This window comes from Mobula hypostoma, chromosome 26 (assembly GCF_963921235.1).
Source record: "Mobula hypostoma chromosome 26, sMobHyp1.1, whole genome shotgun sequence".
Taxonomy (NCBI): Eukaryota; Metazoa; Chordata; class Chondrichthyes; order Myliobatiformes; family Myliobatidae; genus Mobula; species Mobula hypostoma.
In genome coordinates this window covers 2,587,599-2,610,243 of record NC_086122.1, presented here as the reverse complement: position 1 = coordinate 2,610,243, position 22,645 = coordinate 2,587,599, and the positions used below count along the sequence as shown (strand labels likewise).

At 42.8% G+C, this 22,645-nt stretch overlaps 1 protein-coding gene across 7 annotated transcripts in view; it reads right to left on the bottom strand.

Moving 5' to 3' along the window:
- Positions 1-22,645, bottom strand: part of LOC134338213 (adhesion G protein-coupled receptor B2-like) — a 1,212,788-nt gene that overhangs the window by 733,152 nt on the left and 456,991 nt on the right. For all 7 annotated transcript variants that reach the window (XM_063033890.1, XM_063033884.1, XM_063033886.1 and 4 more), the window contains 2 exons: positions 20,419-20,583; positions 1,485-1,586 (listed from right to left, as the gene is read on the bottom strand). In XM_063033890.1, the coding sequence (XP_062889960.1) occupies positions 1,485-1,586; positions 20,419-20,583 (267 nt within the window). The remainder of the gene's footprint in view (positions 1-1,484; positions 1,587-20,418; positions 20,584-22,645) is intronic.

Sequence of the window (22,645 nt, the reverse complement as noted above, 5' to 3'; positions counted from 1 at the left end):
CCCCTTTCTCAATCTCTCGTTCTCCATCTCTGGAGACAGACTGTCCACTGACATCTTCTACAAGCCCACTGACTCTCATAACTACCTCGACTATACCTCTTCCCACCCTGCCACATGCAAAAATGCCATTCCCTATTCCCAGTTCCTCCGTCTCTGCCACATCTGCTCCGAGGATGAGGCTTTCCGTTCCAGGTCATCTCAAATGTCCTCTTTATTTAAGGATCGTGGTTTCCCTTCTACTGTCATCAATGATGCCCTCACCCGCATCTCCTCCATTTCCCGCACTTTGGCCCTCACCCCATCCTCCCACAACCACAACAGGGACAGAGTTCCCCTTGCCCTCACCTACCCACCAGCCCCCGGATCCAGCACCATCCCAGCCATTACTTTTTTATTTATTATTATTATTTGCTTTTTTATTGTATATGGTGATATATACACACCTGATAATAGATTTACTTTGAACTATACTGCAAAAAAAGCCTAACTGTGAGAGATAACTAAATATTAGAGCATCTCTTATATTCGTGGAAAAAATGTGAGTGATTTATCAATGGCTCCCTATGGTAAGCTCATCCAGAAGTTATGAGGTATAGGATCAATGGAAACTTGGATGCATGGGTTCAGAATTGATTTGTCCACAGGTGTTAGTTGATGGAGCGTATCATTAGTTCTGGGATTGAGTGGTGAAGTAATCTTGCAGCTCCATAAAGCTCTGATTAGACCATACTCTGAGTATTGTGTTCGATTCTGGTCGCCATACTCTGAGTATTGTGTTCGATTCTGGTCGCCTCACAGGAAGGATATATAAGATTTCTATAGAGTCCAAGGGGGTACAAGGAGATATTTACCAGGATAACACCTGAACTCGAGAACGTGTCTTCATGAGAAAAGGCTCAGAGAGCTTGGGCTTTTGTCTTCGGAGTGATGGAGGATGAGAGGCAACTTGTCAGAGGCGTATAAGATTATGAGGGGCATAAATAGAATGGACTGCCACCACCTTTTTTTTCTCAATGGCGTATGGCCAATACCAGAAGACATCTATTTCATGTGAGAGTGGTGGTGCCTGTAATCCACTGCCAGGGAAAATTAAGAATATGAAAAGTTGCTGTACTTCTTCTGAATTTTATTTTCCAGAGTAAATTGTTCCAGTTTTCTTTGCAATAAACTAATTTCTGAGAGTCAAAGTTCAAAACTCTATCTGATGCAATGTATCACAAAGCAGGTTTCTGAGGCAGAGGAGGAAACAATTCAAGAGCATGTTCAAACTTAATGAACAGTTAAAACAAAACTTCCGATTATAACTCTCACTTCAATCCATCAACTAACAAACCTTGATTTTTATTTTATAACACTATAGCTAACCTGAATCTGCCAGCTTTTTTCTCACTTTATCAAAACATCTGTATCTTCTGAACCAAAATAATGTAACTGGTTTAAGAACTTTTTTTCCATTTGGAAATGTAATATTTTCAGTTTATTACCTGTAGCATTAGGAGGGCATTTGTTATAAACAAGTTCTCCAGCTGCTGTCCTTTTCCAGGTTATTGTCAGAATGTAGTCATCTTTACACATCTCATGGGGAGCTGCAGGAAAGGCAAATAAGTTAGACTAGTTAAAAATTTTGAAGAGCAATTTGAAAATAAAATTTTCTTTGTACATTGTCAGTTTTTGCTATTAGAGATACCCATTTAATATTATCTGCATTACATTTCAAAGTGAAAGGCAATGCAGTTCTGATCTTTACTCAATCCTGACTACTTGTTATTTGTAGAATGATAGCAGTTGTAGAATAAACCTAGTTATATTTACAGTTTTAATAAATAGATGGAATAATCTAAGTGTGCCTTCAAAGTAGTTAAAAATTCAGCTGATGTTTTACATCCGTCAGTCATCTTTATTCACTGTTGCATTCTGTGCCACTTCAACATTCTTTGGTTTAAACAAAGTTAATAAGTGTGTATTAAAACAATCAAAGAGAACAGTCACAAGAATACTGTGGCTACTCACTTTGCCAATAACAGTTGTCAGGGGTTAATATGCACAATAATATTTACTTACATTTATATTACACTTCTAACATTAACTTAACAGGAGCAAACTTCAGGCAAGTTGGACATCAAACCAAGAAATAATTGTTGTCACAATTGATAAACTTTTGCTGGAGTTGTAAGGATCCAAAGGAGAGGACAGGTAAAATGAGGGAGAGTTTTAGGAAGGTATTTCGGTCTAGGGGGTCAGAAGTATCAATCAAGGATTAAAATCAGGACTGCACAAGATGATAGAATTAGCAGAATGTGGAGATGCAAAGCTTGAAATTCAATGTAAAGGTATTTAGTGTAATGGTAGAGAAGCAGGATGCTAACAGCTACTCTGGTTATTGAGCCTCCATGAAAATTTCTATTGCACCTGATGCCCAGACTCAAGAATGCTTACTGAACCCAGTGCTCCTTTGTGCTTAAAACCATGCCAACACACCGGGCCATTCTACATTGTGTCCCAATATTGTTGACGAGCAGTTTTCTGTAGCTCATACCAGAAAAACAGCAGACTCCTAAGGGATTCTATAGACATTTTAAGAGCAAAAGGATTGCAAGGGACAATTTGGTCTTCTGGAAGATCAGAATGGTAACCTATGTGTAAAGCCAAAAGATATAGGGGGAGATCTTAAATTAAATTTTTGCATCTGCATTTACACAGGAGATGGACACAGAGTCTATAGAAGTGGGACAACAACAGCAGTGTCATGGACTCTATGCAGACTACAGAGAAGGAGGTATTTGCTGTCTTAAGGCATATTAGGGTGGAGAAATCCCCAGGGTCTGACCAAGTGTTTCCTTGGACCCTTGGAAGGCAAGTGCAGAAATTGCTGGGGCCCTAGCAGAGATCCTTAAATCATTCTTTGTGACAGCTGAGATACTGGAGGATTGGGGATAGCTAATGTTGTTTAAGAAAGGCTCGAAAAATAAGTCAGAAAATTATAGGTCAATGAGCCTGACATCAGCTGTGGAAAAGTAATTGGAAGATATACTAAACGACCAGATACAGGAGCTATTGGATAAACAGGGACTGATTAAGGATAGTCAGCATGCCTTCGTGCATGATAGGTCATGTATAACAAATCTTATAGAATTTTTCAAGTAAGTTACAAGGAAAGGTTGATGAAAGCAAGGCAATGGAAGTTGTCTACATTGACTTTAACAAGGAATTTGACAAGGTCTCGCATGGGAGCTTGGTAAAGAAGGTTCAGTCATTTGGCATTCAAGATGTGGAAGCAAATTGGATTAGATATTGGGTTTGTGGGAGAAGCTAGCGAGTGGTAATAGATGGTTGCCTCTCTGATTGGAGGTCTGTGACTAGTGGAGTACCTCAGGGATTGGTGCTGGGTCCCTTGTTGTTTGTCAACTATATAAATGATCTGGATGATAATGTGGTTAACTGGATCAGCAGATTTGTGGATGACACTAAGATTGGGAGTGTTATGGACATTGAGAAAGACTTTAGAACTTGCAGCAGGATCTGAACCAGCTGAAAATATTGGCTGCAAAATGGCAGATGGAAATGAATGTAGATAAGTGTGAGGTGTTCAGTAGGACAACCAGGGTAGGTCTTACACAGTGAAACATAGAGCGCTGAGCAGTGTGGTAGAACAAAGGGAATACAGGTCCATAATTCATTGAATGTGGTGGCTCAGGTAGAGTCATAAAGAAAGCTTTTGGCACATTGGCCTTCATAACTCAAATTATTGAATACAGGAGATAGAAAGTTCCAAGATAATGAGAGGCATTGATTGCGTGGATAGTCAGAGCTGAAATGGCTAACATGAGAGGGCATAGTTTTCAGGTGCTTGCAAGTAGGTGCAGAGGAGATGGCAGGGGTAAGATTTTTACGCAGAGAGTGGTGAGTGCGTGGAATGGGCTGCTGGCGACGGTGGTGGAGGCGGATACAGTAGGTTCTTTTAAGAGACTCCTGGATGGCTACATGGAGCTTAGAAATATAGAGGGGTATGGTAAAGCCTAGGTAGTTCTAAGGTAGGGCATGTTCGGCACAGCTTTGTGGGCCGAAGGGCCTGTATTGTGCTGTAGGTTTTCTATGTTTCTAAAGTTATGTTGAAGTTGTATAACACATTGGTAAGGCCTAATCTGGAGTACTGGGTATAGTTTTGGTCACCTACATACAGGAAAGATGTAAATATCAAGTGGTGAATTTTTGGTAGGTACATGGATGGTAGGGGTTTGGAGAGCTATGGTCTGGGTGCAGTTCGATGGGAATAAGCAGTTTAATTGATTCCGCTTAGACCAGGGGTGTCAAACTCATTTTAGGTCATGGGCCGGATCGGGCAAAATGCGACTTCATGCGGGCCGGATCAGTTGTGCACACACGTGTTCCTACAGCTTTCGTTGCCTTCGTTTTTTTCGACCTGCTCTCATGTGTCTCAGTCTCTGCTATGACTACAAAGTGTTTCACTTTACGAATTTTGTTTATTATGAAGAAGATTGCCTAGCAAGCATTACTTTTATAATTAGTATTAACTTACAGTCGTAGGCTACAAGAAAGTTGTGATGAGAGAGAGAAAAAACGATGCTATTTTGGCTAAGATTGTTTTGGGAGCCACACTCTTTCTATTAATAAACCATTTGAAGTCGAACATTAGCAGACACAAATGTAGACCTAACGAAACAAATTGTAAATGTAGGCTACACAACTGCACCTAATTTTTATTAGCCTGCTTCCGGCAATCAAACTCAGACAATGAACACTGTTAGCCTCTAATTTTTATTGAAGTGATCATATTTACGATAATAGAAGTCAGAAAATGAACAAATCACAATATTATGACACTCAATATTTCTTAATGCATTTTGCTTACATGTCGCAGTGCATCGAACAGTGTCACTCATTTTTCACTTGCTGATTCCAGACACCTGACATTTCTTGGCTTTAAACAGCCTGTCAACATCAGGGACCAGTTTCTGGGCAGTTGTGATTTCCATAATGCCATTTAGATATCTGGGTGTCAGCTGCGAGCGCAGTTTGGATTTGTTAATGTTCATTATGGAGAACGCATGTTCACAGAGATATGTTGCCCCGAACATGAAAAGGATCTTTGAGGCAAAGTCTGTCACCTTGGGGTACATCGGTCCCAGGTATTGATAGAATGAGTCCAGACCCACAGTCTCAAATTTATATTTCAAAGCTGACTTACAATGAATTTCAATTAGTTTTATTTGGAGTTCCTCTGGCACATCTGATGCTGCGTTGATGGCAAACGGCGAGCAAAATAGTGAGAATTCCTTCTGGAGCTGAGTGAAGACTTGGAAACGATACTGAAACTCACTTTTCAGTCATGATATTTTGTCCTTGTACCTGTCCATGCTGTCATTATTCCCATGAGTGACACACACAGACTGCAAAGAGGGGAAATGAGCTGGGTTGCATCTCCCACAGGCCAAATTTAATTTGAAAGGCATGAATGTTATCGTAGTATTCCGTAACAAGTTTGTTGTGGCCTTGCATGTTAACATTAAGCACATTTAGGTGCTCTGTTATATCCACCAAAAATGCAAGATCATGAAGCCAATCTGGGTCATCCAACTCTGCCACTGGCTTCCCTTTCTCATTCATTCAAATTCCGCATGTAATTGAAGAAAACGTTTGAGCACAACCCCTCTGCTCAACCAGCGGACTTCAGTGTTGTAGGGTAGGCCATGTCCAATATTACTTTTGGACAAAAGAGTGTCAAATTGCCGATGGTTGAGTCCCTTGGCTCTAATAAAATTAACCGTTTTGATCACTACATCCATGACATTGTCCATTTTCAGGCTCCTGCTACATAACGCCTCTTGGTGTATAATACAATGAAAATTCTGGAAATCCTGCTTTGGATTCTCCGTCTGAAATTTCTTTCTGAGTTTTGCAACAACACCTGCCTTTTTCCCGACCACGGACGGTGCGCCATCTGTTACCACGCTGACAGCGTGACTCCAGTCAGCCCCCAGTCTGTCCAAGGCCTCGATGAGGCTGGAGAGAACATCGTTCGCCGTTGTGGGGTTTGTCATGGGCACCATCTCCACAAACTCCTCGGTGACGGTCAAAGATTCATCAACACCACAAATAAATATTCCCAATTGAGCTACATCAGTCACGCCGCTGCTCTTATCAATTGCAATAGAGAAAGCAATAATTTACTTCACTTTGTCTTTTAGTTGACTGTTCAAATCTCCTGCAAGGTCCCCGATTCTCTCTGCCACAGTATTTCTTGACAAGCTGATATTACCAAAAGCCTGTCTCTTTTCAGCGCACACCAGCTCAGCCGCCGTCAGCATGCATACTTTGATGAATTCCCCCTCTGAGTATGGCTTCGATGCAGCAGCTATTTTGCTGGCAATAACAATGGCCTTGACAGCTCCATCATGAGTCTCTCGACTTTTGATGAACACTGATTGCTGTTTTCTCAGGGCTGCTTCAAGCTCGTTTACCATTTGCGTTCTGAGTCGTCCTGCATATTTGTCATATTTTTCTCCGTGTGACGTCTCATAGTGTCGTTTGACATTGTACTCTTTTGCCACAGCCACTAGTTGCGAGCATATCAGACACACAGGTTTGCCGTCGACCTCACAGAAGAAAAAATGATCTTTCCAATTATCGTTGAATATCTGACCTTCGATGTCAACTTTTCTTTTCTTGGAAAGCATTTTGAACCATAGCAGCAAACAGTTTCAACCTTGCTACAGGTGTTACTTACCTGAGTACTCTGTGTGTTTATACTGTGTCTGACGACGTTAGTGGTCTTCAGTGCAGGGTGGTAGGTGCTTGTGCACAGCGGGTGGTTAACTGCCTCCTATTGTTTTTTGAGTACACACAACAAGCTGCTGGTACAGCAGGCGGCACAGACAGCGGTGGGAGAGAGAGCGGCTGCCGTACAAATAAATGGTCGTGAATATACTTTTCTCCCCAAATCATCCCACGGGCCGGATTGGACCCCTTCGCGGATGCGGCATCCGGCCTGCGGGCCCATAATTTGACACCCCTGGCTTAGACTGAAGGGCCTGTTTCACTGTTGAATTTTTCTATGACTCTGTATCCTTATTTTTCCCTGTGATATGTTGTATATCACTTGTGAGCTCTGATATGTAGGCCAGATGCATTGCTGCTGTGCAGATCAAGGGTCTGATAGTTTGGCCAGCGTGCGCAGGAGGGGTTTGCGGTCAACGGATGCTGTGAAATGGCAACCCTCTGGAACAAAACAAAAATGGTGGACAGCCAAACAGAAACAGAGGAGCTCATGGACAAACGTGCTGTATTTCCTTTCGGGGGGACGGAGCTGCTGGCTGAAGAAGGTGAGTGGCTGTCACACGTCTCTGACCAGATGTTCATGCACAGCACCCACAGCATAGTCTGAAGAGTCAGTAGTAATGGCTATGGGTGCTCTGGAGAGAGGGTGCACCAGTAGGGTCACATTGGAAAGAGATTGTTTGGTATCATCAAATGCCCTGGTCATGTCAGCTGACCAGACAAGCATTTGATTAGAGATATTGCCTTTTCAGCGCACTATAAAGGGGGAGCATAAGTTCAGCATCTCATGGGAAGAAGTCAGGAGTAGAAATTCACCACACTTAAAAATTCCTGTAGTTTTTGATAGTGTGGGGCAATGGGAATTCCATAATTGCGGCTACTTTTAATGGGAGGGGTTTCACACCAATTGCAATAGCCGACAATGTCAATGGTACAGAGATGAGGTATGTGTTCAGATTTGGATGCACTGGCGACAAATTTATCATCCAGGTTGAAAAAAAGAAAAAAAAGAGTCCATCAGTCATTGGAAAGTCTGTGCTGCATTTCTTTTTGAATTGCTTTTATTTCTTACATCCTTCAATTACATAAGGAGTAAAAATCTTAACGTTACGTCTCTGTCTAAATGTGCATTGATTTTTGCAATAGTTTATAATAAATAGAACGGTCAATGTAACATTGAAATACACTCAAACCAGCATGAGTTAATCAGTCTGATGGCCTGGTGGAAGTTGTCCGGGAGCCTGTTGCTCCTGGCTTTTATGCTGTGGTACCGTTTCTCGGATGGTAGCAGCTGGAAAAAACTGTGGTTGGGGTGACTCGGGTCCCCAATGATCCTTTGCGCCCTTTTTACACACCTGCCTTTGTAAGTGTCCTGAATCATGGGAAGTTCACAAGTACAGATGTGCTGGGCTGTCCGCATCACTCTCTGCAGAGTCCTGTGATTAAGGAAGGTACAGTTCCCGTACCAGGCAGTGATGCAGCCAGTCAGGATGCTCTCAATTGTGCTCCTGTAGAAAGTTCCTAGGATTTGGGGGCCCATACCAAAGTTCCAACCGTCTGAGGTGAAAGAGATGCTGTTGTGCCTTTTTCACCACACAGCTGGTGTGTACAAACCACATGAGGTCCTCAGTGATGTGGATGCCAAGGAACTTAAAGATGTTTACCCTCTCAACCCCAGATCAATTGATATCAATAGGGGTTAGCCTGTCTCCATTCATCCTGTATTCCATAACCAGCTCCTTTGTTTTTGCAACATTGAGGGAGAGGTTGTTTTCTTGACACCACTGTGTCAGAGAGATGTCTTCTTCTCTGTAGGCCAATGAATGTAGTGTCATCAGCAAACTGACTTAGCAGATTAGAGCTGTGGGGATGACACAGTGATGGGTATACAGGGAGTAAAGGAGGGGACTCAGTACACAGCCTTGAGGGGCTCCTATATTGAGAATCAGAGGGGTGGAGGCAAGGGAGCCCACTCTTACAACCTGCCGGCGATCTGACAGGAAGTCCAGGATCCAGCTGCACCAGGCAGGGTCATCTGAGGTCTCTGAGACTCCTGTCGAGCCTGGATGGGATTATGGTGTTGAATGCTGAACTGTAGTCCAAGAACAACATTCTCACATAACCATCCTTCTTCTCCAGATGGGTAAGGACAGTATGTAGAAAGTCAGTTGTGTTGTCTGTCGATTGGTTGTGTCGGTAGGTGAATTGTAGGGGATCCAGTTTGGGTGGTAACATGCTACAGATGTAATTCTTAACCAACTTCTCAAAGCATTTGCTTATTATGGAGGTGAGTGTAACAGGATGCCAGTCGTTCAGACATGTTACCCTGGTCTTTTTTTACAGGGACAATGGTGGATAATTTGAAGCAGGACGGCACTCTACACTGGGAGAGGGAGAGGTTAAAAATGTCAGTAAACACAGCTGCCAGTTGTGCTGTGCACATTCTGAGTACTTGCCCTGGGATGCCGTCCGGTCCCGCAGCCTTGTGACTGTCCACTCGTTAGAAACATCTGCGTACCTCAGCCTCAGGGATGACCAGGTTGAAGGTTGTAGCGGTGGCTTTCCTCGGAGGGTCAGAGTTAGCGACATCGAACCGAGCTTAAAAGTGATTGAGCTCATCTGGGAGAGAGGCCGCGATGTTGGCAGCCCCACAACATTTGGCTTTGAAGTCTGCAATGGTATGCAACCCACACCACAAGTCACGTGTGCTATTTGTTGTAAATCTTGACTCAGTCTTGTCCCTGTATTGTTGTTTTGCAGCCCTGACAGCTTTGCACAGATCATAGCTGGTTCTCTTGAGCTCCTGCTGATTGTCGGCGACGTAAGCTCGATGTTGTGCGATAAGGGTTGCTCGCACTGAACTACTGATCCAGGGTTTCTGGTTTGGGAAGACCCTGACCGACTTCTGGAGGACAACATCGTTGATACACTTCCAGATGAAGCACGTGACTCCACCCATGAATATGGAGACATCCTAATTATGGAAGACATTCCTGTCGATGTCATCGAAGCAGTCTTGCAGCATGGAGGCCGATTGGTTGGAGCAACAGTGGACCGTTTTAACTATGGACGCCTCGTTTCAGCTTCTGCCTGTACGTCGGCAAAAGCTGGAACAAAAAGTGATCTGATTTCCAAAAGCTGAGCGAAGGAGAGTGTAGCATTCCAGAAGGGAGTGTAGCAGTGGTCAAGTGTGCTAACTCCATGAGTGCTCACCTGAATGAGCCGACAAAACTTCAGAGAGACTTTCGTCAGCGATGCTCGATTAAAGTCACCGGCAATGATGAAGACAGCCTCTGGGTGTGCAGTCTCCAGCGTGTTGATTGTCTCGTACAGTTCCTCGAGAGCCAGGTCAGTATCCGTCTGTGGTGGAATGTACACCGACCGCTGTGATGATAACAGCCGTGAACTCCCTAGGCAGCCAGTAGGATCTGCACAGCAGCACCAGGTATTCCAGATCTGGGGAACAAAAGGATTTGAGTGCATGCACATTCTGGGGGTCGCACCAAGCATTGTTGACCATGAAGCATACCCCTCCTCCTTTACTCTTCCCAGAGACGTTTGTTGATCTTTCCGCTCGGAACAGGGAGAATCCAAAGGGTTCAATAATGTGGTTCTGCATCTCCTCTGTCAGTCAGGTCTCCACGAAGCACAAAATGTTACATTTCTTTGTTTCCTGCTGGTAGGAGATTCTAGCTCAATTCGCACAGCTTGTTATCCAGGGACTGAACATCTGCCAGAAGTATGCTAGGGAGCAGAGGTCGATTTGCACGCCATCTCAGCGTCACCAGGACGCCAGCCCTTCTCCATCACCTCCGGCGCTTCCTCCAAGGTAGTGGCGGTGTAAGAGATGAGTCTCCCATGGATCGCGCAAGCAGGAGTTCCCAGTGTAGGAAAGGCGGCACATAATGGGTAAATGCCATCTTTCCGATGTTCAGAAGGGTTAGTCTATCGTATCTATGTGACTATCAGCTACTTGAGCAGAAAATGCTGAGAAGATTGTAAAAATTAGTAGTATACTGTAGATTTGGAACACGGCTCACAACACAGCCGCCGTACACAGTGCCATCTTGGTGAAAAGCCCAAACAGCATGCACAGAAAATCAAAGAGGTCAAATGCGGGTATCACAGCCATTCTGTGAACGTCCTCCAAGCACACAGGCACCAGGTGTAGTCCCTAACTAAATCGACTTTGGAAAAAGTTAACATTTCAGTCAAATGTTCCAAAAGGTCTTGGACATGTGGAACTGGGTACAGTTGGGGATGGTGACCTCATTAACGCATCAGTAATCGCCACATGGGCAGCAACCGCCATTGGAATTAGGATCCATATGGAGAGCCGAAGGCAGGTGCTGTTCAACTTGAATACAATGCCAAGTCTTCCCATATTGGCAAACTCAGCCTTTGTGGTTTGGAGATTTTTTGGGTCCAGTTTATCTATGCGGGCATGGACTTGTGCTCCAGTTGTGGAAATGTGATGATCAACCCCATGTTTTGTGAGTGTAGCTGAGAACGTGGAATCAGTGAGGTTTGGAAATTTTCCCAGCAGTTGAGTAAACTCACGTGTGGTGTTGCAGCACTTGACAGAATCATCGTGGAGAACTTACTGAGAGAGCAGGGTAATAAACCAAAGTCCTTGACATCCACAAGCCAGCAGCTCTTAAGATTGAATGACAGTCCTTGGGCACACAGGAAATCTGCACCAAACAGAGGTCTAGCCACTTTAGCCAGAACAAAGTCTCATGTGTAACGTTGACCACTGAAGCTGAGTGTCACCCGGGGTGCCCCTAAATGTGGATCGTGCTGCCAATGGCGGCCTCCAGCAAGGTTTCTTCTTTCTTTGCCTTCTCATCAATAGACAATGGTGGCAGCACACTCACTTGAGCACCCATGTCACATAGGGAGCATTGCCCTGAAAGGGTGTCCATAATGAACAATAGACATCCCTGGCAGCTGGAGTCCACAGTGTTCGCAGACCTCTGATGTTCTAGTGCTCTGGCACTGTTGAAGCTGCAAGGTGGTTGGCACTTCCTCGCGTTGGTACCAAAGTGAATGTGGTAAAAACACACACCTACCATGGTCTCTTTCACAGCATTAATTTATAGTCTGTTTCGCATGCTTATGTTGCTGACTGGGCTTACTGAAGCAGGGAAAAGGGGTGGAATTATGTACGGTTGCTTGGCTGAGTACAGACTATCAGCCATTTTAGCAAGCTCCCTATAGTCATTCATGGGTGCATTAGCAAGGCTACACAAACTTGATCAAGCATTTGTTGCATGAAGAGTTCTTTAAAAATAAAAGAAGGATGGTGATTTTCCAGAAGATACAGCATGTGGTCCATTAGCTCTGATAGTCTAGCATTGCCAAGACCAGGCAAAGAGTGTAACTGTTTGGCACACTTAGACACCAATAATCCAAAAGTTTGTAAAAGGTGAGTTTTCAGCGATTGGTATTTACCACGTTCAGGCGGTTATTCAAATAGACTCACCACTCTTGCAGCCACGGAGTTGTTGAGTGATGCTACCACAGAGAAATGTTTGGCGTTGTGGCAGTGTGAAGTGGGCCTCGGCTTCTTCAAACCAAGCAACAGTATTTTGCTCCCAAAACTCAGGCACTTTCAAAGTGACTGCATTGGCCGATATGTTCAATTTCATGGAATTATCCTAAAGCATCAGGGTCACCAATGTAGATTTTCACTGTTACGTACCCCGTAACTGGGTTGCCAAACCAGCAGAAATGGATCACTCAGTTGGAGTCTGGATTACTAGAACTAAGAAAGTTTTATTAAAGAAACAAGCAACACAGTAATCGAAAGGATAATAGATGAAACAGTTCAGCAATGATAAACACACATGTGCACAGAATTAAGATAACAGCATCAATCAAGCTCTATCGTTGTCTCGGGGTAAATGACCAATTTCAAAGTGACACAAAGTCCAGTTCAGTTCAGTTCAGTTCGCAGTAATCGTTGCCATGGCGATGGACAAAGTGGGGGGAGAGAGAGAGAGAAAACGGGAACGACTGATCATTCAGAACGGCTTCCACTCACAGACCGGCGAGATTGCTCACAAGCAGTTTTCGGGCGAGTCCTTTGTGATGTCACCTGAGATCACTGACTGTGACCCCTCCTCCAGATGCGGTCGATCCTCTGCAGTGAACCTGGCACCCAAGCGAGGGTGGACACACACCGGGTTCCCGCTGATTGTACCTTTCCACCCTGTGCGTTTAAGGCTGATCCCCCGATCAGCCGTCCAAGAGCTTCCCATCGACTTCTGAGAGGCGCACCGCTTCCAGGGTCTCGTTACCTCGGGTGTCGTGTGTGTCCTGCCTTAGCGAACCAGTCCCTTTTTATCCCCCTGCTGGGGTATCGCCTGTCCATCACTTCAAACAGTTCAGGGTTCAAAGGGGGAGCCGCTCTAGACAGCTCTCTCCCCCGTCCCTTCATTACACATCTCCAGATCGCCTGTCCATCACTTCAAACAATTCAGGGTTCAAAGGGGGAGCCGATCTTGACAATACCCAGACTGGTGGCTCCTTCATTAACACCTCCAAATGCTGCTTCATTGTGTGCCTTATCTCTCCCTCCCCTGAGGACAGGTGGCAGACCAACTGCTGATGCCACTGGTGCTATCCCAGGCCAGCAAAGATCTTAATTTATGTGTATTCTCGTCACATCACAAACAAAATAATGTGAGGTGCTTTATGTTTAAGAAAAACCATAACAACTCATTTATTGTACTTCAAACACCAAACACATAAAGTGCCATAACATAACTTCATGTAATATGTCATCACGTCTGACTAGCCTCTTAAAATGAACCCCATCTCAACATCGGTGGTGATCCACCAATAACATTACCCTACAGAACAACACATACATCATCAATAACAACAACAAAATAAGGCAAGAACAGCAAAACAAGCCCCTATCCCCCCTCCTACTCCTTCAAAACACAGAGAGGCCTCCAACCCTAAGACAGGCCTCCTCAAGGCCTCCAGTGCTTGCCCTTGGTCTTTTGGGCTCAATGACTTCAGGCCTCCAACTTCAACCTTCACCCCAGGTCTCACTGATCACAAGTTTGACCTTCAGGATTCGTACAGACCTCTGACCCCAGTAACCCAAGCCCTCATGACTCCTTTGGGCTCCTACCTTCAGGCATCTACCCCTGGATTTCAACCTTTGGCTTTGCACTCTGGAACTCATTGATTTCTGGGTAGTGACAGGTTTGACTCTGACTTCAGGTCTCAATGGATCTTTGGTTCTCAACTTCTGGACTCGCATGGGTACCTGACCCCGGTGACCTGGGGGGAGGGGATGTCACCAGCCCTCACAATTCCCGCTGATATGGACTTTTGACCCGGAACTGGGACTCGTCGACTTGGGGATTACTGATTTCTTCAGTGCCTGCTGACCGAACCTTCAGAATCACTGATGTTCAAGGGTGGTAAGCCCCAACCTGGGCTCTAACCCTTGCCCAGTCTCTTCATTTACTGTTCCTAAACTCTAACTTCCCCTCATCCCTGACCCAAACCCTAACCTGCCTATGTTGCTCCCAAAACCATCCCCACTAAGCCAAAAATACAACTAACTCTTAACCATGACATCGATGGATATTGCAGCCCGACATCATCTTGACTAGAAGCCTCAATGCCCCAGTATAGCATGCCGTCTTTGTGATTGCATCGATGTGTTGGGCCAAGTATAGATCCTCCGAGATGTTGATACCCAAGAACTGACTACTCTTTCCACCATTGACCCCTTAATCAAGATGTCCTCCGGACTTCCGGAGATCCATAATCATTTCTTTAATTTTGCTGACATTGAGCATAAGTTATCGTTGCAAAACCACTCAGCCAGCTTACCTGTCTTACTCCTATATGCTACCATCTGAGACTCTGCCAACAATAGTGATATAACTGGCAAATTCAGATGGTGAACTTATAGATTTCTATTTAAGTATCTATCCAAATGTAATTGTTCCCAGCTCTATTACTTTCGTTGGTAACTTGTTCTGTTTCCCATCGCTGTCTGGTTGAAAAATTTGCTCAAGTCCACTTTAAATCTATCGCCTCTCACCTTAAATCTATGTCCCTGAGATTTAGAACTACCCAAGGAAAATGACTGTCACCATTCACCTTATTCATGCTCTTTTAGGACTGAGATTAGGAAAACTTCTTCACACAGAGAGTGGTGAATCTGTGGAATTCTCTGCCACAGCAAACTGTTGAGGCCAGTTCATTGGCTATGTTTAAGAGGGAGTTAGATATGGCCCTTGTGGCTACGGGGGTCAGGGGGTATGGAGGGAAGGCTGGGGCGGGGTTCTGAGTTGGATGATCAGCCATGATCATAATAAATGGCGGTGCAGGCTCAAAGGGCCGAATGGCCTAATCCTGCACCTATTTTCTATGTTTCTATGTTTCTTTGTGATTTTATAAATCTCCACGGAATCACACCTCATTCTCTGCTCCAGAGAAAACAGTCTCCCCGTCCTAGCCTCATCAATCCTATTGGTTACCTTTTCAAAAAACTTAATCAAATTTGTAAGACATGATTTCCCATGCACTGAGCCAAGAATACTATTCCTAGTCTGTCCCGGGCTTCCAAAGTGCAGATAGATTGTCTTTCAGAACCTGTAGTTCACTATCTTGTCCTTTCAGACCTTCTTAAATAAAGACACAACAATAACCATATTCCAGTCTTTCAGAATGTCACCCATGTGTGTTAAAAGTATAAAAACTTCTGCCAGAGTCCCAGCAATTTCTTCCCTAGCTTTCCACAATCTTCTCAGGTACACTTGGTAAGGTCATGGGGATTTGTCAAACTTCTTGCACCTTGTCAAGACCGCCAACGCCTCCTTTTTCATAATAACGATATCCATCAGAACATCACTGTTCTCCTCCTTGAACTCATGACCTTCCATGATCTTAGGAATTTAAGGTGGAGGGTTATATGGGAGGCAGGGTTTAAGGGTTGGCACAACATTGTGGGCTGAAAGGCCTGTACTGGGCTGTACTGTTCTATGTTCTCCACAGTAAATTTAGCTGAGAGGTATTCTCTTAAGATCTCCACCATCTCCCACAGCACCACACATAGAGGACCACACTAATCTCTCCCTTTTACTCTTTTAGAATCTTTAAAATTCTCCTTAACTCCTCTGTCAAGGATATCCTTTCAGCTCTTCTGATTTTCTTCTTAACTGTACCCGTATATCCACTATACTCCTGAGAGGATTCACTTTATTCTGGCTGTCCATACCTGACATTTGCCTCATCCATCATCCAGGTTCCCTAATCCTGCCAGACTTGCCCTTCACTCTAATAGGTACATGTTGACTGCGAATTTTCCCATTCTCACTGCTCCATCATTGTATCAGAGCTGATCCATTTCCCTCTCAACCCCATTCTCCTGCCTCTTCGCTGTAACCTGTCAGCCTCCACTTAAATACACCCAATGCCCTAGATTGCACAGCTGCCTGAGGCAACGAATTCCACAGATTTACCACCCTCTGGCTAAAGAAACTTCTCCTCATCTCCATTCTAAATAGACGTTCCTCTATTTTGTGGTTGTGCTCTCTGGTCCTAGACTCCCCAGTGAGAGGATATATCCTCTCCACTTCTACTCTATCTAATCCTTTCAAGGTTCAATAGTCTTCAAGGACATCCCTCCTCATTCTTCTAAATTCCAACGAATACAGGACCAAAGCCATCAAGAGCTCCTCATATGATGTCTTTCATTGTTGAAATAATTTTTGTGAACTTCCTTTGAACCCTCTCCAGTATCAGCACATCCTTTCTTAAATAAGAGCCCAGAACTGCTCACAATAATCTAACTGAGGCTTCACCAGTGCCTTATAAAGCCTCCGCATTATAGACACAGTTTCAGAAAAGTATAAAAAAGTATAGTACAGAAACAGGCCATTCATCCTATCTAGTGTGTACCAAGCCACTGAAGCTGCCTGGTCCCATTGATCTTCACCCAGACCTGTGCCTCCAAGTACCCTGAGACCTCATTCTTAAAAATCGACTCCAACATTTTCCCAACCACTGAGGTCAGACGAACTGACCTATAATTTCTTTTCTTCTGCCTATCTCCCTTCTTGAAAGTGGAGTGACATTCGCAATTTTCCATTACTCAGAAAGCATACCAGAACTGAGTGATTCTTAAAAGATCATTACTGCAGCCTCCACAATCTCTTTAGCTGCCTGGGATGTAGTCCACCTGGTGCAGGTGACTTATTTACATTCAGATCGTATCACTTCCCAAGTAGTTTAACCCTGGTAATAGCAATTTTACAGACTTCTGACCCCTGACACTCTAACTTCCGCCATACTGCTAGTCTCCACAGTGAAGATTGATGCAAAATACCTATTCAATTCACCTGCCATTTCTATGTCCACCATTACCACGTACCTCAACTTCGTCATTTTCCTGTGGTCCAATATCCACGCTTGCCTCTCTTTTATTCTTTATGATCTAAAAAAACATATGGTATCTTCTTTGATTTTGTTGGCTAGCTTACCTTTATATTATATATTTTCCCTCCTAATTTCTGTCGGTTTTTAAGGGCTTCCAAATCCTCTTACTTCCCATTAATTTTTGCTTATTATATGCTCTCTCTTTCATTTTTATGTTGTTTTTGACTTCCCTTTTCAGCCACAGTTGCACCATCCTACCTTTAGAATACTTCTCTGGGATGTATCTAACCTGCACCTTCCGAATTGCTCTCAGAAACACCAGCCATCGCTGCTCTGCCGCCATCGCTGTTAGCGTCCCCTTCCAATTAACTTTGACCAGCTCCACTCTCGTGCCTCTGTAATTCCTTTTAGTAGTACTGATACAATTGAATTTAGCTTCTTCCTCTCAGGGTGAATTCTATGATATTATGATCACTGCTTCTTAAGGGTTTCTTTACTGGAAGCTCCCTCATCAAATCTGGTTTATTACACAACACCCAATCCAGAATAGCTGATCCCTCCCCTAGGAGCCTCAAGCACAAGCTGCTCTAAAATGCAATCTTGTAGGCATTCTACAAATTTTCTCTCGAGATTCAAAATCAGCAACAACCTGATTTTCCCAATCTACCTGCATATTGAAAACTCCCATGACTACATAACATTGGCTTTTTCACATGTATTTTCTATCGTCCATTGTATTAATAGCCCATATCCTGGCTGGTGTTTGGAGGCATGTATACACCTCCCATTGGGGTCTTTTTTTACCTCTGCAGATCCTTAACCCTACCCACAAAGATTCTGTATTTTCTGATCCTATGTCACCTCTTTCTAAGGACTTGATTTCAATTTTTACCAACTGGGTCATGTCACTCCCTCTGCCTGCCTGCCTACCCTTTCAACACAATGCGAGTGATGCCACAATGTCATGCCTGCTGATCTCTAATTGCTTCATTCATCTGCTTCAAGGTCATCTGCTTCATTCCGTACACTGCGTGCATTCAAATATAACACCTTTAGTTTTGTACTTGCCTGTCTAATTATCTCCAAATACAGGACCGAAGGCGTTATATTTACTTATATATATGTATGTATATGTATATATGTATGTGTGTATGTATATAAGTATGTGTGTACGTGTGTGCGTATATATATATATATATCTATCTATGTGTGTGTGTATGTGTGTATATATACATATATATACACACACATATATACACACACAAATACATACACACACGCATATATATATATAATGCTCAAGACTATAGGCTTGTGTTCAGCTAGGGGAAACCCCGTCCACCCGCCAAACCGTGTCTCACGTTTGCATAGTTGCTGTGTAATGCCACCTGATACAAACTCACACATCAAATATCAGACAGCACACAATGTACGATTTACAGATTACACTTTATAAATCTTACTGGAACTATGTAATTAATAGAGATACAATATAAAAGGGAAAGTAAAAGGCACCAAACTTAGAGTTCAACCACTTCACGCACAACCATTGGTGCTCAATTAACATGGTCCTCGTTCCACCATGCAATCCCCTCCAACCCCCTCGACTCGCCGCTCGGGACCAACCACGGTGGTCAACCAGAGCACGTCCAGCACGTCCTTCTTCTTTGGGTCTCTTCCCAAAAGCCCACCAAACCACACGGTTCCCAGCCATATGACACAGAATATCACCCACAAAAAGAATAACATGGACGCTCATTGGCTCGTTCTCTCTCTTATCAATGATATAACCCAAACAAGCACACAGAGAGAGAGAGAACTCCTTACATCGCAGTTATTATTACAGAAAATCCATTTTATAGCCATCACAGTAACATAAAAGAAGAAACCCCTTACATATATATAGATATATATTCTCACCCAAACAACCTTTGCAATTTCTAATATCTGGAAAATTAGGACTTTAGGACTTAAAGTCCCCAAGTAGGACTTTAATGTATTCTTTTTCACAACCATTTTAACTAATTCTGGTCCTAATCTATTATGTAAAACTAAAACTGGTCCCAAATTGCTCCCACACTGATACATCAGCCACTTGTTCAGTCTCATTACCTAAGAGAAGGTTGGGTAATGTTACCTGCCTCAGACAGCCTTCTACCTATTGCTCGAGGAAGTGTTTCTGGGCACCTGCTACAAATTCTTCCCATTTAGTTCCTTAGCACTATGGGACTCAGCCAATATCAAGAAAGTTAAAATCACCTATTACAACGGTATTATTACTACACCTCACAGTGATCTCCTTATGTATTTGTTCCTCTAATTCATGCTGACTGTTTGGAAGACCTATAATATTATCTTATCAAAATGTAAAATGTCACATAAATTAGCAGCTGTGATCTGGAGTGAATGAGAAGCCAAGGACTTCACATATCAGTGGCCTTGATATTCCACAAGCAGATGCGTCCCTCCACAGGTGTACGACTTCTGTCACCCCCGATGTTGAAAACTGTAGTCTCCAGAAATATTACACTTGGAAGCAGCTGAGTTACAAGTACTGCAATTGGTAAATAAGGAGTAGGAGTAGGCCACATAGCCCTTAGACTGTAACTACAGCTTCACATTCTTATCTAACCACATTCACCCCAAGCACTTTATGCATCTACCTCTCTGTGCCTTAAAAACATTCCAAGACGTTGCCACCCTTTGAGGGCAAAAATGTTCCAGAAGCTAATGACTCCCTGAGGGGAAACATATCTTCATTTCATCATTAGCATTTTATTTTTAAGTGATTTCCTCCTAGTTCTAGATTTTTAATATCATTCCACAAATACAAAGTAGATGGTGCCAGCAAACTTAAATCCCAGCTCACTTTCTTTCTCCAAAGATTCTATCTACCCTGCTGGCTATTTCATGTTTTTTATGTTTCATTCCACCAAAGTAAGCTACTTGAAATCAATGACTATGATGTTTGTAAGGGAACCTGGGGGAGAGAGTTCTTAAGATAAATCCACTCCTTAAGGTGCATCAGGGATTACTGTCAGGCTGGATTTCAGATAGGATTTGACAATTGTTTCCTTGACTCTGTACTCTTTTAGATGTTGAGATAGAAACCATTGTTGTGAACAGAAAAGGATGAAAGCAAATATGCAGAGAAAGTAAATCATAAGTTATATCATTGCACAAATTACTGTGAAATATAGTTTTCCTCACCTGGACATCTTTTCTCATTGCAGGTCCTGACTTCTTCCCCTGATCCTTCACATGGATAACCTTTGACACTTGTTCCTTTACACATCCGGAAGCGCCGTTGCCAACCACTGTCACATGTCTTGGAACACAAACTCCAGTGGTTCCATGGACCCCATTTGCCTTCAGCTTAAAAAAAATTATAATTAAATCAGATGTCTGCAACTGTAGCAGCAGTCTTTGACCACAACCAATAAACCTGAAACTATGAAGAAGAAATTATGTCTGTTTTTTAAGGAACCATGTCATGTCTATTTTTAAGATTCCATGTTGCTCAACAACAAATCTGAAGACATAATAATCTAGTGTTCTGAATGCCTGAAAATGAAATCCAGCATACTTCCGACAGGCAGTGCGGCAAATGCTGTTCAACAAAAGTAGAGCAACTAAATTTTAAAAGGATAAAGAAAAATTGGCAATGCTGAAAATAGGAAATAAAACCAGAAGATTTCATCAGGAGGTCAGACCGAATCTGTGGACAGAGAAAAAAAATATAGCAAATATTTCTGGTCCAGATGAAAGATCTAGACCTGACATTTTAACTGAGCGTTTCTCTTCATATGTGGCGCCTGATCTGTTGAACGCCCACAGCACTTTGTGCATTGTGAAATGTTTCAAATCAATGAAATGATATCAGTCTACAATGTATTCCGCTAGGGATGCTGCCAGCAGCTTGACTGGAAGGAAAAGGAAACTTCCTGCATTTAAAAGAACAAGTTAGATAGGCACATGAATGTCATATAATGGAGTGATGTGGGCATTGTGAAGGGAGAAGAGATCCGTTTAGGTAGATGGACTCATCTGTATTATCTAACATTTCCGGAGATTATTTCTCTCCTAATTTGTTGTTCAATTGGCCTGCCGTTTCTTTGTTCTGCAATATCTATTCAATGTGATTGCTTTGGATAGAGTGCAGAGGAGATTCACCAGAATGTTTCCTGGATTGGAGGAACTTGGTTATGGAGCGATTGGATGGGCTGGGTTTATTTTCATTTGAGTGAAAAAGGTTGAAGGCATAAAATTATGAGAGGTATAAATAAGGCAGAAAGTCAAGAACATTTTTCTAAGATAGTGATATCAAAAATAAGAAGATAATTTAAGCTGAGAAGAATGAGTTTTATGTGAGATCTGAGGGTCAATTTTTTTTTAACATGGAGAGTGGTTGATATCTGGAATGCACTGCCAGTGGAGGTACTGGAATAAGGTACGAATAATGAATTAATAAATAATTAAGGCATATACTTAATAAAGCAAGATATAGAAGGACATAGTCCTAATGTGGACAAATGGGATTAGTTACAAGAGCAAAAGGTGCCCTGGATATTGTGTCACAGGGCCTGCTTTTGTGGCTCTTTCTGACAATGACGGCCATACAGTTTATTGAATTTGACTGTTTCATTCTTATATTAGATTGTTTAATTGTTATTTTCTTTTCAGTTTAACAATGAATTATCTTCTTGTATTTTAGGTAGTTTTTATATCTTTATAACAGTTTAATGTGCCTCTAGTGACCAGACAAAGTATAATTCTGGAAAACTCTGGAAGCTTCTTTGTCCTACAGTATTTAACTAAGTGCTTTCTCATGGGTGAACTTGGTATTGCAGTATGGAATAAGTGTTTTCTAATTGATTAATTCTTATCTAGATATTTGAATGGAAGATTTATTTATCTCTGTGTTACAAAAATAGCTGGTCTATGCTAGGCAGCTGTTTGTTTCTTTGCCCCTCTCATCTCACGGACCTCTATCACTGTCTGTTCCTGTTTGTTTCTTTGCCTGTTTCATGTCACAGACCTCTCACCGTTCTGTTCCCATTTTTTTGTCTTTCTCATCTCACAGACCTCCACCACTATTCTGTTCCTGTTTCTTTCTTTGTTCTAACCACTCATAATCAGATGATCGCGAAGCAACAAGTTTTATTCCTCTTTTCTGATTTCTGAAAGAACTTAAGATTTCAACACCAGAATCCAAAAATTGTTCTCACTATTTTTGTCTCCTGTGTAGAAACTTTTAAAATCAGCCTTTATATTTCACACAAGTTTACTCTTGTGTCTATTTTCCCTCACTTAATTAATCCTTTGAACCTTCTTTGCTGTGTCCTAAACTTACCCCCGTCCTTAGGTTCACTGCTTTATTGAGTAAATTTATGTCTTCTGATCAATACTATTGTGAATTTCCCTTGTTAGCCATCTA